At 31.9% G+C, this 14,966-nt stretch overlaps 1 protein-coding gene across 3 annotated transcripts in view; it reads left to right on the top strand.

Moving 5' to 3' along the window:
- MKLN1 (muskelin 1) overlaps positions 1 to 14,966 on the top strand; it is a 312,347-nt gene that overhangs the window by 170,668 nt on the left and 126,713 nt on the right. For all 3 annotated transcript variants that reach the window (XR_012508085.1, XR_012508086.1, XM_074367050.1), the window contains exon 4: positions 12,860 to 12,929. Coding sequence is in view for 1 of the 3 variants with exons in the window: in XM_074367050.1 (XP_074223151.1) it covers positions 12,860 to 12,929 (70 nt within the window). In the remaining 2 variants the exon portion in view is untranslated. The remainder of the gene's footprint in view (positions 1 to 12,859; positions 12,930 to 14,966) is intronic.

Below are 14,966 nucleotides of genomic sequence, written 5' to 3'. Positions count from 1 at the left end.
AAGGCAGGTAATGTCAGTTCTCTAACTTTGTGCTTCTTTTGTATTGTGTTGGCTATTCTGGGTCTTTTGTCTTTCCATATAAACTTTAGAATCAGTTTGTTCATATCCACAAAATAGCTTTCTGGGATTTGTTTGAGATTGGATTGAATGTATAGATCAAGTTGGGACAGTTAACGATATTGAACTGTATATCCATGAACAATAGAATATCTCTCCATTATTTATTTAGATTTTCTTTGATTTCTTTATTAGAGGTTACAATTTTCCTTATGTAGATCTTATACATATTTTGTTAGACTTATTCTCAAGGACTTCATTTTTTAGGTGCTAATATAAATGGTATTGTGTTTTTACTTTTAAATTATAATTGTTTATTGCTGGTATATAGGAAAGCAGCTATATTTTGTGTATTAACCTTCTGTCCTGCAGCCTTGCTATCATAGCTTATTAGTTCCAGGAGTATTTTTGTTGATTCTTTGGGATTTTTTGTATAGACAATCATGTCATCTGTGAGCAACGCCAGTTTTCTCTTTCTTTTCAATCTGTATACCTTTTATTTCCTTTTTTAGTCTCATTGCATTAGCTCAAACTCCCAGAATGATGTTGAATAAGAGCACTTAGTTCCTGATATTAGGGAGAAAAATACAATTTCTCACTATTATGTTAGCTGTAGGTTTTTAGATGTTCTTTATTGGTTTGAGGAGGGTCCTTTCTACTTCTCATTTGCTGAGATTTTTAATTATGAATGGGTGTTGATTTTCTGAAATACTTTTTCTGCATCTAGTTGATATTATATAACTTTTCTTCTTTAGCATGTTGTGCTGGATTTCATTAATTGATTTTTGAATGTTGAATAAATCTTGCATATGTGGAATAAATACCATTTGATTTTGATGTGTAATTATTTTTATACATTGTTAGATTTGATTTTCTTGAGAGAATTTTTTATATTTTTTTGAACTTTAGTTTTATTGTTTTTTGTTTGTTTGTTTATTGTTATTGTTGTTGGGGGGTGGAAATTGGGTTTATTTACTTCTTTTTCTTGTTTTGTTTTTTTCATGGAGGTACTGGGGATTGAACCCAGGGCCTCATGCATGCTAAGCAGGCACTGTATCAATTGAGCTATACCCTCCCCTCTGAGAATTTTTGTATCTATATTGTAAAAGTTATTGGGCTGGAGTTTTTCTTGTAATGTTATCTGGTTTTGGTAGTTGAGTAATGCTTTCCTGACCAACAGGACGTTTTGCATTTTGCTTTTAGTTTCTGGAAGAAATCATAGAGACTTGGTATCATTTTCTTTAAATGCTTAGTAGAATTCACTAGTAAAACCATCTGGGTTTGGTGCTTTCTTTTTGGGGGGATTATTAATTGTTGATTTAATTTCGTTAATAGTTATCAGCCTTTTCAGATCTGTTTCTCTTTGAGTATTGGTAGTTTTGTCTTTCAAGGAATTGGTCCATTTCATCTCTTACAGTTTTATAGAAATGTAATCATTTAAGTACATTTTATTAACCTTTTAGTATCCAAGTGATTTGTAGTGATGACCTCTGTTTCATTTCTAATATTAATAATTTGTGTCTTCTGGTTTTTTTCTTGATTGCATAGCTAGAAATTTGTCACTCACTAGTTTTTCAAATAGGCCGCTTTTGGTTTCATTGATTTTCTCTTTTCATTTCCTATTTTCAGTTTCATGGATTTTTGCTTTTTTTTTTTTTTTTTTTTTTTTACTATTTATCTTCTCTGTTTGCTTTATACTTAAATTGTTCTTCTTTCTTTAGTCTCCTAAAGTGGAAGCTTAGGTGATTGATTTTAGATCTATCTTCTCTTCGAATATGTGCATTCAGTGCTATATTCAGTGCTTTGCTTTGGCTGCATCACTCAAATTTTGATGTTTTGTTTTAATTTTCATTTAATTCAATATAACTTAAAACTTAAATTGTGCCTTGACCCATATCTTTTTTAGAAGAGTGTTGTTTACTCCAGATATTTTGGGATTTTCCACCTTTCTGTTATTGATTAAGTTTCATTTACTGATTAAATTTAATTAATTAAGTTTAATTCCTTTGTGGTCTGAGAGCATACTTTGTATAATTTCCTGTTCTTTTACATTTATTAACGTGTGTCTTATGGTCTTTCTTGGTGAATATTCCTGTGTAAGCTTGAGAAGAATGTGTATTCTGCTGTTTGGATAAAATTTTCTATAATAATTAATTAGATCTAGTTTTTTGATGGTGCTGTTAGATTCAACTGTATCCTTGCTGAGTTTCTGCCTGCTGAATCTGTCAATTACTAATAGAAGGATGTTGATGTCTTCAGTTATAATAGTGGATTTGTTTTTTTCTTCTTGCATTTCTGTCAGTTTTTCTCTCAAGTATTTTGACACTTTTTGGGGGTGCAGACAAATTAAAGATTGTTATGTCTTAGAGAACTGACACACTTTTCATTATGTAATGCCGTTTCTTATTTCTGGTGATTTTGTTTGTTCTTAAGTCTTTTGCCTGATATTAATATAGCTTCTTCAGCTATTTTTTGAAAGCACAGTATGTCTTTCTCTATTTCTCTACTTTTCATCTATCTTTGTCTGTATTTATGGTTGATTTTTCTTTTATATTGACATAGTTAATACACTTTATAAATTTTTGCTGTACTGTTGAGAGCTGCAGTATTCAGTATTACTAGACGCTTATAGGAACTTAAAATTGATTTTAAATTAAATTAAAAAATTCAGTTTCTCAGTCACATTAGCCACATGTTAAATACTCAGTAAGCCACATGTGTCTAGTGGCTTTTGTATTAGACAATGCAGATACAGAAAATTTTCGTCATCACATAAAGTTCTCTTGGAAAATATTGTTATACCATCTATCACATTGCTATTAGCATTATTTTGTAGAAATTTTGCAACTTGTTTTGTATTTCTCCTTTGACCCAATAATGTTTAATAGAATTCTTTTCACTTGGGGCTTATTTTTTGATTCTGATGTTTTGTTTTGTATTTTGGTGCTTTTTAAACTTTGTTAGTAAAATCTAGCATTAATGTGTATTGTAAACTATGATATTTTATTACAAAGTACTGTTTTATTTTGCTCTGAATTTCATCTTGTCTGAAATTAAACTTGAACCCTGCTTTATTATTATTTGCATTTGCTTGGTCTATCCTTGCTAATCCTTTTAAAATGTATATGTATGGGCTTTCATTTTAAGTTTCTAGTGCTTAAACAAGTTTTGTTTTACAGTAGTTTTGGAAGGAAGAACTTCTGTAGGCAGAAGGGATGGACAAGTGTAGTTTTTGAGCTTTGAGTTCTGTCGCTTGGACCTCTGCCCACGTAGAATATGAATCTTACCTTCCCTGAGGGGTTGTCATTCTTTATGCTTTGCTTAGTTTATTTTCTGTTCCCTGCAGTTTCTGTTCAGATTGCGTTTCTGTCTTTGTAAAAGAGAATATTTGTAGGACTGTTCTGAAATCCTCTTAGGGTCTAAACTCAGCATTTTATTAATGTTCTCAGGCCCCCTTAGAGATTTCCTGCCTTCTTTGCATTTACCTTATAGCCTGTGAGGACATTATCTGACTATCCAGTTCTCAGATTTACATGGTTAGATTCTTTCCTATTGCTATGATTTTGAACTTGTTAGTTCCTTTGTGAAGAATTAACTTTCCTTCATTTTTACATGAGTGGACCCTTCTAATTAGCATAATTAGCATAATTAGCATTTTGGGGACCACCCCAAGTAAAAGAACTCCCCTGTCCTAGCGCAGCTTCCTGTTTATCTATTTTATAGCATTTATCACAGTCTTTAATTACCTTGTTTACAATTGTATCTGCTTACTTTCTGCTACTTCTCATTTGAACATTAGCATCACAAGTGGGGATCCTGTCTATCTTTTATATCATTATATTTCCAGAGCCTAGCACAATGTCTGACATATAGAGGTCAGTAAATATTTGTTGACTAACTCCAGCTTATTGTTAGGGCCCCCACTTCACCATGCTCTTGTGTAAAAATTGGGACTTTTTGGTGTAAAAGTTGGGAAGTATTTGGAAGCTAGTCTTACCTTTTACAGTATGTACAAGTGATTTTTGGAAGATCTCTAATTTTTGTAGTATACTCTTTAACGCTCTACAGCTGTGGATATTCAAAATTGATTTACTTAATTTCTGTTTTGCATTTTGAATTAGTTTTTTTATTGTATGTTTTTGTGTCACCTAAATTTTAAACTGTATACATTTATTATTTATTAAAAAGTAGATCGTAATCTCCTTGGCCACAGGCACCTATTTTTGCACTTTTTTATGGTGTTACCCCAGCAGGGTGTTCACACATAATGGAAGCGCTGTTATACTCAATGGATTGTGTGTTGTTATCTACTGCTGTGTAGGAGGAGGATTATACATGATACCTTGAATGAGGGATGTGAAATCTTTTAATAGAATTCTAGAATGTTAACATGGCCTCATGAATGATGTTTCATAGAGTTGTGCAATGCAACTTCCCTAATTAGAGCTGGAAGAAACTTGACACCAAGGAATTCAACTTTTCCTTTCACATTGCAGATAAACGAATTAAAGCCCAGAGAGTTTATGCAGTGTGCTTAATGTTATCCAACCAAATAGTCTCCAAGCTCCATGGTCTTAATGATTTCTAGTCAAAGCTTATTTCTTCTACATCCATTTTATTACATCATTCAACATAAGGGCACAAGTTTTAGTCGTGTTTTAAAACCACCTAAAGGAAAATATTTCCAAGTTGAATCCGTCCACGCTCTTGTACATACTCTGCTTGACTGACTTCTTCACATCAAAATTAGAGATAGCTTTTGAGTATCCAAAACTCTTGCTTTAAAATCAACTGAATTTATTGGTAAGTATCTGGAGCATCCATTAGCAGAAAAAAATGTTTAGTGCTCTTTTTTTTTTTTTTTTTTTTTTTTGCCCAAGTGCTGCTTTTTATGTTTATTTTAACTGTTTTTAAGAACAGCAGTTTAAAAGGTACTGCCAAGCAGGCTTAGGATTTAAGTATGTTTAATCAAAAAAAGGTTTTTTAATTTGCTGACTTGAACCTAAAATGTCCAGTAAATTATCTTCTCATGATGAACTTGAATCGTTTACTCCTGACATTTAATTGGTATTATATATAGATATAATACAGTAAAAAATTTACAAAATAGAGATCTATAGCTTGGAAACACTTAACATTGTATTCCATATTTCAATTGCCCATGTGTTTCACTATAATTTTTATAGCCCTAGTAGAAGAATTTAATTACAACTTTGCCTTTATAGTCTATGTCTAAGAGACTTAATGTGGCTCATTTTTAGTATCTTCAGTTTTCATTCTGCATTGATAGGAATTAAAAATGTACATTTTAAAATTAAATTAACTCTGGTGGAAAAAGGAGGCCATTTTAGTTGTCAGTGCATCTCCCTTATTAGTTCTTTTTGACCAGTTCTCCATTGGTTGTTACCTGCATTTTGCATTTTATGTATATTTTAGAATGGCAGATATTTAACTTAACCTTAGTAGATTAATCCTCTATTATTTGGATCATACAGTTTCTATGCTAAACTGTGTATTCTGTAACCTTTTTTTTGCTTGTCATTTATTTTTCCCAACAATAGTTAAAATGTTAAAATTAGTCATGGAGTACCTAGAAGGGTGTTTTGATCACATTGTTTGGTTGCCAGAAACAGAACCTCCTGGCAGCTAGAACTGAAAAGCCATCGATTTCTATTCTCTCTTGTTCCCTGGAATCTCTTCTATTTTATATCTGCTACATTCTTATGTTACTACTGACTGACTTCTTTCTCTTGTATCTCATACTTATTCTGTATATCTTTTCTCTGTTACATTGATTCTGTTCACTTATACATTTTTCTCTCTTATAATTTTATTTTCATACTCACCCTTTCTACCCCCTATCATAGGTCACTAGCTAGCTTAGATTAGCTGTCCTTGAGATAGTTGTAAGGGAGAGTCACAAGTGCAAAATATCACTCTCTTATGTTTGCTCCTTCAGCAGAGGCTGTGGATGTTTGTAGAATGCTAGCATAGTGACTGTGCTACTGTTGATGAAGAGCTAATGTTAATGGTCACTGCCCTCGACTAGTTTATCTTTTGCCTTGCAGGAGAGTGGAAATGGGTTGTGGGAAGGAACATCTAGGATGGAGAATTAGAAACAATCTACAGTTGACTTTAAGCTTTTAGGGATTATCTGTCACTTAAAAATTTTAAGAGGCAATAAGCCTTTATTAGTTGCTTCTTCATCTCCTTTGTCTTTAAAGAGAAAAGGGAACTTGAGCCTCATTTGATCATCTGATGATAATGTAGTGATTTTGCCATAAGTATGGAAAATTTGTTGTCATCTCAACCATTATATTTTTACAATAATTTTTAATGTTTATATAAATAATGTTTATTATAAATATCTGAATATGACAAATGTAAGAAAATAAGTAAAACCCCTGAAGGGTATTTATGCTTCATTTTGGCTTTTATTTGTGCTTGCTTTATATAATTTGATATATATTAGATCATACCATACATGCTTATTAATTTAATATATAAAAATATATTTATATATGTAAATAATAGGGATTTTACAACAGTAGAATCATACATGCTTCTTTGTAGTTTACATTTCAGAAATCCTCCAAGTTAACAGGTGTAGTTCTGAAGTATTCTTTATAATTGCAATATAATATTCCATGTTATATATTTTTATAATTTATTTAATCATTTCCTTGCTACTACAAAAAATATGCTGCATTAAACAGTGTCATGTATGAGACTCTATACATAGATTTTGTATATTGGTGATTTTAGTTTTATTGGTTAGATTTTGAGAGTGCTAGGTGAAGGAATATGTACATTTAGAATTTTAATAGATGTTGCAAATTGACTTTCCATCAAGGTTGGAGTAACGGACATGTTCACATTTTCTCCTTGATTTCCTGTTAAGTGGGGATTTAATTTCAATTTGATGGGTGAAAAAAGATATGTTAATTGTTTTCCCTGACACAAATCATATACAGGGATTTAGAAAAAAATTTTTTGTTGTTGTTTACTAGCCATTTTAATGACTTTTCACTGACATGCATTCTGCTCATTTTTCATTTTGTTCATCTAATTATGGTGTTTTTTACAGTACAAAATTTAAATGTTTTTTTTATAATCAAGTAACTTTTTTCTTTTACAGCTTCTGTGTTTCTTGTCCAAAAGATCTAACACTTTTGGTTGTACATATTGGCCCTTAAATTTTTTTCCTAAGGTGTTTATGTATGTATGTATGTGTAAATCTTTAATTTGGATTAATTTTGTTTATGATGTTAGGTAGGGCTTGACTTACTTTCTTCCTGCAAATATTCAGTTGGATATAAGCATCATTTGAATGTGAACTATCATTTCCCATTGAAGTAAAACATCATCATCAAACAAGGCTCATTTCATCTAAACAAGGCTCAGTTTCTCGGGTTTTGTTTCTCAGCTGTTGGTCTGTTCCTATACCAGTCCCTACTGTTTTTAATTATAGAGGATTTAAAGTGTTTTAAAAGCTGATAAAATGATCTATCCTCACTATTCTTTTTTTTTTTTTTTGAAATAAACTTTCTTGGTTCTTTTTGTACATTTATTTTTTTTATGTAAACTTTTTGTATTGTGTACTCATTGGGTAAAGCTTCTCTTACTTCAAATAGTGGGCAGTGTGGCAGTCTGGCAGTCTTTGTCTTGTGGCTTTTGGTATACGATTTCCTATGTCATTAGTTCTCTGTAGGTCACCAGGAGACACCTCTCAGCAACTAGATGTCCTCAGCTAAGAGGGCAGGTACATTCTCATCTTCAGGAATAAAAGCTCTCTTGAAGCTCTTTGTGAGCCAGGGAGACTAGTCTATTATAGTCATAGGAATGCTCATTGAGTTGATGCCTTTCTCTTGGGGAAAGAGACGTCCATGGATCTCATGGTCTTCCTAAGGCTAAGCCTTTGTGATGATTCTTAAAGTTCTGGTCTGGCCTTTTGTCACTTTCTGGGCTTAGGAGAGGTACTTCATAGTTGACTTAATGTTGGGACTGGAAATCATCGAGAATATCTTCAAGCTTCTATCTTTTCAAATCCCCTTAGACCTCATCCCATTTCTGGTCTGTATTTTTTTTTTCTTTTCTCGCTGGTTTTTGTTTTTCTTTTTGTTTTTAAGTATAGTTGATTTACAACATTATATAATTTTCAGGTGCACATATTTCTCTTATCTTCATTCCAACTTAGTATAAGCTTCAAGTTACAGTTAATAAATAAGGGTTAATATACTCTATGCTTTGATGGATCCACATTAACTTTTTCTTTTTAGTGTTGTTTATTTGTTCATATTTATCAAATATTTATTAAACACTTTCTGTTTAGCAGCATTTAAGATTGAAGTTAGGCATATGAGGATGAATACCACCCAGTCTCTGTCTTCTCAGAAGCATTTTACATAGGTTTTCACTCCTTTGTTCTTAAAATATTCTCTTCATTTCACATATACACTTTCTCTGTTTTCATTTTCTTCATCATTGTCCCTTCTCAGTCTCTTTTGTTTGATCTTTCTCTTCTGGACCCCCTAAATTATGGACCCCCAGAGCTTAATCAGTCATTCAGCTTCTCTTCTAGCTCCATTTTACTCCCTGAGTTATTTAACACAGTGTCATGGCTTTAAATTTTTTAGTATTTGATATACTGATGTCTCTAAATATATATTGTTTTCAACCCTGGCATTTCCCCTTGAATTTCAGCCTCAGATATCCAACTGCTGAATCTCTGATGGGCTATTTAATAGGCATTTCAGAATTCACAAAACCACAACATATTGCAACTGTTTGCTCCCTTGACTTTGCATTTAGTGAGCTATCTGGTCATGTTTTAGATTATGACATGCCTAGCTCTCTCATGTCATTCAGGTGTGTTTCTCTCCTACTTTGCCTTATTTTTCTTCATAATACTATCATTCCTTATCATTACTTTGACATTATATAGATATTTGTTTATTTTCTAGGTGCTGAGAGATGTTAATCTGCCCTTTTCGTCAGTTTCTTCCCATATTTACTGCATTTAAAAAAAGAATCATTAAAAACTCACAGTCATGGCTTGGACTCTGTTATTTTATAGTTACTGTTTTCATCCAGTTCATATTTTTTTTAAATTGTTAGTTTTAATCTTTACCTGTTGACTTCTTTGATCCCCATTAATACTTTAAATTCCCCCTAGTTTTACAAAGGTTGCATATGCCTTAAATATCTTTTATCTGTCATGAGTCACTTTGTTATTGTGTGTTTGCCTTCATGTAATAGTAATGTTACTACTATTTAATCAGGCCAAAGGATATCTTATTACTATGTTATTTTAGGCCATTTATATGTATGGCTGTATTCAATTTGGGGTTAACATTGTCATTTTATTTAAAATTTTCTGTTTTTAATGTGTACCGCTTTCATTTAATCTTTTCCTGCTTTTTGCTATTTTTTTTGTTGATATTTTGTCTCAGATAATTTAGAATTTCTGTAGTATGTTTTTATTCTAAACTTTTGTATTCTTGAATCTCTCTTTTTTTTAAATCAATTTCAGGAACATTATTACTAGGAGCTATATGTCATTTGACCTCTCCCTCCCCAAATTTATTACACTTTTTGATTTTTGTGGTCCCAATTTATTATAGTTAACAATATATTAAATTTTATCTCATGCTTTATAACATTAATGTCAGGTGGTTTTTTTTTGTTTTTTTGTTTTTTTGTTTTTACTAAACCTTAGTTTTTTAGCTTTAGCTTTTAACCGTACTGCAGTCTTTACTTAGAGTTCTTATCTTTATTGTTTGGTAATTCATTCTTACTGAAACACACTTTTTTCTGATTATGTAGATGAGTTAATTTTAGAATATTTGAAAAGTACAAAAAAGCACAAAGAGAAAAAAAGTCACCATAATCTCACCATTGAAAACAACACTAACGATTTGGTATATGTTCTTTGTCTTTTCTCCTCATGCATGGGTATTATTATTACTTACAACACTTGATTCATTGTATGTGTATTTGTGAACTACTTTTTCCCTTCACTCACGATGTAGTGAACATTTTCAACAACATCGAAGTCAGGCTGTAGAATACATTATGATTACGTGGTATTCTGTAACACAGGTATATCCTAATTTGTTTAATGCATCCTTTGTTGTTAGACAATTAGATTGTTTACGGTTTGCTATTATAAATTGTACTACGATGAATGTGGATGATTTACATCCCCTGGATTATTTTTTAGGTTAAGTTCCAAGAAGTGGAATAATTCTAAGGCTGTATAGTGTGGTGATTAGGAACATTGGCTTTGGAGTCAGGTTGCCTTACTTCTTAGTCAAATTCTTCTTAGGTGTGTATACTTAGGCAAATTCATTTATCTCTCTCATTTTCTTAATCTGTACGTTGAAGATAATAGTTTATATATGGAAAGCACTTAGACCAGTGTCTGGGATGTCATAAAAGCTCAGAAATGTTAGATGCCAACATCATTGTTGTCGTCATGGCTGTTGTCATTATCATTTTTTACTTAAAATGATATACATACTTGAAATGTTTTTGATATATATTATATCAGAATTATCTCATGAAAAGTTATATCAATTTGTATTTCTACCAGCAAAATATGAGAGTGCCATTTTACCTGCTCTGGCCAACAACTGAGATTATGATTAAAACATGTTTTTTTTGAGAGTGTCCAATTTTATAGGGCTAATATATGTTTTTGTTTTAATCTCTTAATTTTGGTTATTACTCATTTTGAATGTTTTGGTTTTGCCCATTTTCATATGAGGTTTTTATGTTTAAGTGCTCTTTAAATATTCAAATTTTAATTAACCCTTTGTGTTTTATGTTGTCTATATTTTTCTATTTGGTTGTTTGTCTTTTTTTGTTTGAGGTCATTTTATGTATTAATGTTTTTACCTTTATGAGATGTGTGTGTAAAGGTAATTCTTTTCCTTTTAGTTCTGCGTTTATGCCAATGGATTTTTTTTTTTCTTTTGGTTGGGGGTGGTGTGGAAGTTTACTTATTTACTTATTTATTTATTTAATAGACATATTGAGAATTGAATCCAGGACCTCGTGCATGCTAAGCGTGCGCTCTATCACTGAGCTATATCCACCCCCTCTAGTTCTGCCTTTAAAAGAAATTCATTCACTTATCTTTTTGACATTTATTAAGTACCTCTTCTGTGACACGTATAGATTCAACTTTTTAAAAATACCCTTTTAATTTTAGGTTGATTTCAGATTTACGGAAATATTGCTGAGGTAGTACAGAGTTCCCATATGCCCCTCACCTAGTTTCTCCTACTGCTAACATCTTATATGACCATGGTACATTTGTCATGACCAGGATACCAACACTGATACATTAGTATTACCTAAACTCCACCTTTTGTTTGGATTTCATTAGTTTTCCCAGTAATGTCTTCTTTCTGACCTAAGATTCCATCCAAGGTATTACTTTTAATTGTCTTGCTTCCATACTCTCCTCTGGTCTATGAATATTTTTTGTCTTTCCTTGTTTTTCATTGTATTGAGTTTTGAGGAGTACTGCTCATATATTTTGTTGACTGGTCCTTAATTTGAATTTGCCTGATGTTTTTCTGATTGTTAGACTGCAGTTATATCAGTATGGATTCAGGGATGTTTATACTTTGGGTTCTAATCCAATACTACATTATTTATTTTGTTTAAATTGTTTTGGCCTTTCCTTCCTTCATTCTTGCCCATTTATTCTTTCATTCTTTCATGTTGGCTCCTCTGTGTCCCTTTGACATGCCCCCTACCTTTGTTGTTGTTGTTGTTTTGAACATTGCAAGATGCTCTAGGCTTATTTTCTGAATTCCCTGCTCTAACCCTAGCATCATTTACTTCTCCAAGAATCTCCGTTTTCTTTTACTGGACTATGGTGTGTAGAAACCAAGATTTGGTGTTGGGTGTACTCACTGCTACTGGGGTAACACTGCTTCTAGTCCCTGTAGTGAACAGAGCTAGGAAGTAAACAGAACTAGGAATATTATTTGTGTCAGTGTGCATGTGTGTGTATGCACACACATATAATTACTTCTGAATCTATTTCTATCTATATTAAGCTAAATATGAGTTCACACTGATGTCTCTGACTCTGTTTCAGAACCACTGGGTTCATTCCAGCCTCCTTCTCTTTGCTTTTCTGTAACTTCCCACTCCACGGTGAGAAGCTTAACTCCTGTCATCCACCATCCATTTACTTAATTGTTCGACCCCCGGTATACATATAAAGTGTTTCAGAATTAACTTGTATCCTTCTGAAAAACAACTTTACCAAATAAAGTACAGTTTTTATGGATGGTTCTATTTGTCTTTAGTCTTACAGTTTCAAGTGAAAGCACCATCTTTCAAAGTTACTTATATCAGTTCCTTTTTTCACTCATAGTTCTACTTTTGACACTAGGCTTAAAAGACCTTTTTGATCCAAAGATTGATTTTATATGTATTTATATGGCATTTTATCTACTACTAGGTATTTTATTACTTTATTTACCTCAAATTCCTAAATGTAACTGTAGTTCATTTTTTCACTTGATGTGAATAGAGCTGTATATATATTTTTTGCTTTTCTCAGTTGTTTAAAATACTACCTTTATCATATTTTAAAATCTTACAATTACTAGGCATTTTCTATGTTTTTTATTCTGTTTTGTTTCTCTTCTTGTTCAAGTTCCAGGTATTATATAACTTTGTGTTAATTTCAGCATCTAGTAGATTATTCCTCTTTTTGCATATTTGTGTTCACTTATTCCTTTAATTAATCACTATAATTTCCTTTTCTTTATTTCAGGAACATTTTAGTGGATAAACCAAATGACCAATCTTCAAGGTGGTCGTCAGAGAGCAACTACCCTCCCCAGGTAAAATTAAGCATAGCTCCTGGTACCATTTAAAAGTCAAATTTTAAATAGGCAGGCATTTAATTGATATCAGTTATCTGGAGTTCATTAATAGTTTATTCACTCTTTGAAATTGTGAGATAAATTTTTATTTCCTCTTTGTTTAAATTTTGGGAGAATTTTTATTTCATAGGCAAATACAGTGTGGGATTTGATGCAGCATAGACTATACTTATGATTACTGGAACATTTAAAATCTAGGTTATATGTTTTCTGGATTACTAATGATGCAAAACTGTTTCTTGATATGTTCTGAGGAAAATGTTAACTAAAAAGAACTGGGTTAAGGTGCTGTTAGTGTTCTGAGTAGTAACTGATCGGAGTACTGATCCGAGCAGAGGTTGTGACTTTTACTGCACTAAACTCAAGTCACTGTGTAAATGTTTAAAGAGATGTTGGTAAATTGAACTTTAACCCAATGATTCAGTAATTGCCTTTTAGGGGAAACAAACTTGATATAGTTTGTTATTTTACTAAAGTAGTATATTTAAATGACATTGGGACCATGAGCCAAGTTTTTCCTTGACAAATGGTGTCTGAGGTCATCTGAATTAAAAAATAATCATTTTTCAGTTATATAATTTCAACATTAACATGTATTGTGTCCATATCCTTGAGGAAGTTAATGCTCTGATAGGGAAAGCAGATGGGTAAATAAAAAAATTTTTTTATTCTAGTGTAATTCTTGGGAATCTAGTCTCTGTATTTATTTTTCCTTTTTAATTGTTTTTGTTTGCTTGTTTGTTTTGCTGTTTATAAACCTTTTTGGATCACCTGGTTTTTAAATGTTTCATTGCAAAATACACATCCAAAGATATATACTTACATATATAATATAAAGAATAATAAAGCAAATACCCATTTACTTGTCAACCATCTTTAGAAATGGAAAACTACTACAACCTTTGAAGCTTCCTGTGAGCCCCATCTTATATCTGTCCTCTAATCCCACCCCATTACCTATTGTTTCATATTTTGTTAAATGTATTCTCACAGTATTATATATGTATATGTTCATAAAATACCCTGTGATTTAAGTTTTGTATCACTTTGTCTTTATATAAATATAAATAGAATCACCCATGATACATCTTCTGTGACTAGCTTTTGTTTGTTTATTTAGCATTATGATATAATGTTGCTGAGTATAATTGCAGTTAGTTTTCACTGCTGTTTAGTATTCCAGTGTATGAATATGCCGAAATATATTTATCCACTTTTCAGTTGGTAGGCTTTTGGATTTTTTTATCACTTTTTTTTGCTGTTAGGAACCGGGTGCTGTGAACATTCTTGTAGGTTGTTTCCTGGTACACGCATACAAGAGTTTCTCTAGGGTATATATCTAGGTGTACAATTGTCAGATCATAGAGGATATGTATGTTTAATTTTTATCTGGTAATGCAAAACTGTTTTTACTAAATGGCTGTGTAATTTATATTCTAACTGGCAGTGTATGAAAGTTGCTGTGCATTGTACTCTCCCCATTATTTTTATGGCTGATTTTTAGATTTTGTCAGTCTCGTGGATCTTTCATTGTAACTCATAAAATTAGGTTCCTGTAAGCATATTGTCACAACATTTTCATCAACCAGTCAGTACATAATGTTGCCTTATGTGTGTTTCTGTTTTAAAGATACCTTACTTTAAATGTATCATTTATTCATTAGCATTGAACTCACAGCCAGTAATAGTACTGTAACTCTTGCCTGAATGAAGTGTGTATAATACACTTACCTTCTCTGTAAAGCACATCACAACTTGCATTCAGAAACACTAGACAGCACTTTAACACTAAATTTGGGGACCATTTAATCTTTTTTGGTGGGGCGGGAGAGAGGAAGTAATTAGGTTTATTTATTTATTTATTTTTAGAGTCAGTACTGGGGATTGAACCTAGGACCTTGTGCACACTAAGCATGTACTCTACGACTTGAACTATATACTCATTGCCTCTGGGGACCATTTTAGACAGTGAAATATCAACAGGAAAGCACAAAA

This window comes from Camelus bactrianus, chromosome 7 (genome assembly GCF_048773025.1).
Source record: "Camelus bactrianus isolate YW-2024 breed Bactrian camel chromosome 7, ASM4877302v1, whole genome shotgun sequence".
Classification (NCBI taxonomy): Eukaryota; Metazoa; Chordata; class Mammalia; order Artiodactyla; family Camelidae; genus Camelus; species Camelus bactrianus.
The sequence above is the reverse complement of the archived record's forward strand: the minus strand, read 5'-3'. Positions and strand labels throughout refer to the sequence as shown.